At 46.7% G+C, this 2,993-nt stretch overlaps 1 protein-coding gene across 1 annotated transcript; it reads right to left on the reverse strand.

Moving 5' to 3' along the window:
- Positions 1 to 416: 416 nt before the first annotated feature.
- Positions 417 to 1,609, reverse strand: LOC115233044. The gene is made up of 3 exons (XM_029803254.1): positions 1,458 to 1,609; positions 1,142 to 1,331; positions 417 to 1,040 (listed from the first exon to the last, which is right to left on the reverse strand). The coding sequence occupies exons 1-3, from the start codon at positions 1,607 to 1,609 to the stop codon at positions 417 to 419; spliced, it is 966 nt and encodes a 321-aa protein (XP_029659114.1).
- Positions 1,610 to 2,993: the final 1,384 nt, after the last annotated feature.

Raw genomic sequence — 2,993 nt, forward strand, 5'->3', positions numbered from 1 at the left:
AATCCACCAGCCATTCTCGTTTCTGGCATCCCTTGACGTACACGAGAGTCGACGTCTCGTCATTCTCTTCTGTACCAAGCACGGCCGATGTAATCAAGCGTTTAGCCATGCTGTATGGCACGTTTCCGTCTTCCCATCGTAATCCATGGTGATTCGCGATCAGCCAGGAAGCGCATGACTTGTCGGATTTTGTGAGGAGATTCCATGGTAAAAGGTATGTAAAAATGTAATGCGCCAGAACGGTCCCCTTTCTCAGCACCGCCATCTCCTTTACAAATTTCATACCGACGAGGAATCCTTGCAGGTCCACGAACGTTGGTACGGACATAACGTTTTTTATATCAGCACGTCAAGAGGAAGATTGCGATTGATCTTGATGCATTATAGGTTTTATATCGTCTCATTCCACCACACACTTAGGTGATTTTGCGCACAACGTTGGTCAACGGGTTGTACTGAATCACGCGATCGTGTATGATGAGACAGTACGCAGTGGTATTCGGCGGTACGTTCTCCTTACACTTGAATTCCAATCTCACATCCACGGTTGCGCTCTTGACTGATTCGTTTTGTCGAGAGCAATCGATGATCACGAACGGACCGTAAAGTAGAAACTGCAAGACGGTGAGACTCGGTTCGAGATACTCGTATCCGTAATAGTTCTTGCAGAAACGCTGGTACGTGTCGTACAGAATCGACCATCTGTTTTTATCGAAATCCAGATTCATGTCGTTGTACGGATAACATTTCGAGTTCAGATAGAGTTTTACGTTGTTCAATTTGCAGTATTGCAGACTCGTATCCTTGGACATGACGTTCTTCCGGCCTGTCTGCAGGGCGAAGACAACGTATCGCGGTTTCTCCAGCTGAGTCGCGGTTTTAATGGGCCACGAATGCTTGGTTGTACGCTGCAATAGCGGAAATTCGTACAGATCCCACGAGCGAAAACCCATGCTGAGGTATCGTCCGCTTTCCAAGGCGCGCAGCATCGACAGCTTATTGATCTCGTTCAATACCACGTGTGGCATTCGCCATTGTATCTTGAATATGTCGATCACAGGCTCCAGTGCCAAATTTCCAATCAGACAATTGTTGTCGTTGCGCGATCGTATAAGATCAACTCGTGACGAGCGTTAATCACCACGCGTCTGTAATCCTCGCAAAATCCCAATAACATGTAGAGCGGTACGCAAAAATTGAAGTATCCATTCGCGTTAGTCTGCGCATCCCAGCCGGCGTTCCTCATAATCACGGTTTTATTGGATGATATCGTTACGTAGTTCTTGAGTGTACTAGTTATTCCAACATTTCTGTTACGATCAATCTCCACACTGTCGAGTTCGTATCAAATCTCATCAAACATGAACGCGACGCAATTATTTCCCAGTACCACATTAGATCCTTCAGCCGATTCGTTTATCACTAGTTTTCCCTCGATGTATAGAAAACTTTCATACGGCAACGTATACAGATCCTGTTGTATGGGTATTCGTATCTCGTCGCTGTGCTCAAACGTCGTGTTGGCGTACGGGTTGTACGTGTGAGTCTCGATCTTGACGATACGATTGTCAAAGACCGGCTCGCCTTCGATGTTAAGGATATCAGTCATGTTTTCTCAGATATTTCGCACCGCAAATCCCAAAGATTGTAAAAATTCAACGTTCGACGCGTTGAGTTTCTTTTTCTTGGTGCAACCGGATGATTGGATATTAGCGAATGTTGACGTTGCTGTCGCTGGCCTCGCGTTATCTCTCGCATCTTTCGATCCGCCCAACACGAGCATCTCATGTATTGCACGCTAATTTTGCCGCCGTCATACGTGCAATCTGATGGTGATCTCTTCTCCTCGAAAATCGAGCAATCGTCCGTCTTGATCCGCTACGCGTATCGTTAAATCCGTAATGCTCCGCGCGATGATCGGCAGGTAAATGATCTTCGCCGGCGTTTCCGATATCTTATATCCCGGTGGTAATCTCGGTGAAAATTCATGTATCGTATGAACGAGTTTGCTGTTGCTGTGCTCTACAACCTTGTTCTCGTCACCGTCGTCATTCGTCCAAATATACGCGATGTCAAGTCGCGGACGTTTTCGTGAAATTGCACGTTTCAAAAACTCATGTACGGCGTGTATCTCGTACAATCCCTCGGGAATCGTAATTTCCGTGTCATCCTCATCGAAATAAAATTTATTATTCGAGAAATTCACGTTCGGCATCGTATGATAAGTTTCAAAGTCCGTTAGACCAAACTCGTAATCACCGTCGCTCAAATCTACGGCTGGATGGTAGTGTGCCGCGAGGACGCTACTCTTCCCGGTCAGCGTGAATGTCATAGACATGTCGACAAAACTGTTTAACGAATACTGAGTCTTAACGGCGCATCGTCAGACTTTAAATTCACGCCGATCGTCGTCGACCGTTCGGAGAAACTGCATTCACAATTGTCCGCAGATGCTCTGATCGTAAGTTTGAACAGGTGTGTGATTGTACTCGATCTTCGTCACGTTCCGCCCGAAATATCGCACCAATTCATTCGATGGTCGAAGATTGCTAAAACCGTCGAAATACATCACGCGATTTCCCCTCTTTGCGTAGGCAACCCAATGAATACCTGGTCCTTTGGTGTTATCCAAATTCACGATACCGCTCTCGTTTCGATATATACCACCGATCGGTAAAGAATCACGCATAAAAACACCTCTAAAGAATGGTATACGCATACGTTTCGCCAGTTGCAGCAATTATACATTGGTAGTTACGTCCTGTGGCATTTTTAGCGTCTCTTTGACATTTTTTTTCTCGTTGGAACTCCTTGTCCACGTTTGTACGGGCCGAGATACAGTCCCTGTACGTGTTTGTACGGAGCAAGATAAAGTCCGCGACCTTCCATCGCGCGATCGTGACGTTGCAACTCCTCCAGCTGACGCCGCGCGGCTTTGCTGTCGTTCACCGCCTTTGCCACGCTAGCCGCTCCACCGATCAAGGATCCAAGCC

The sequence above is a fragment of the Formica exsecta genome, unplaced genomic scaffold (genome assembly GCF_003651465.1).
Source record: "Formica exsecta isolate Colony F162 unplaced genomic scaffold, ASM365146v1 scaffold156, whole genome shotgun sequence".
Lineage (NCBI taxonomy): Eukaryota > Metazoa > Arthropoda > Insecta > Hymenoptera > Formicidae > Formica > Formica exsecta.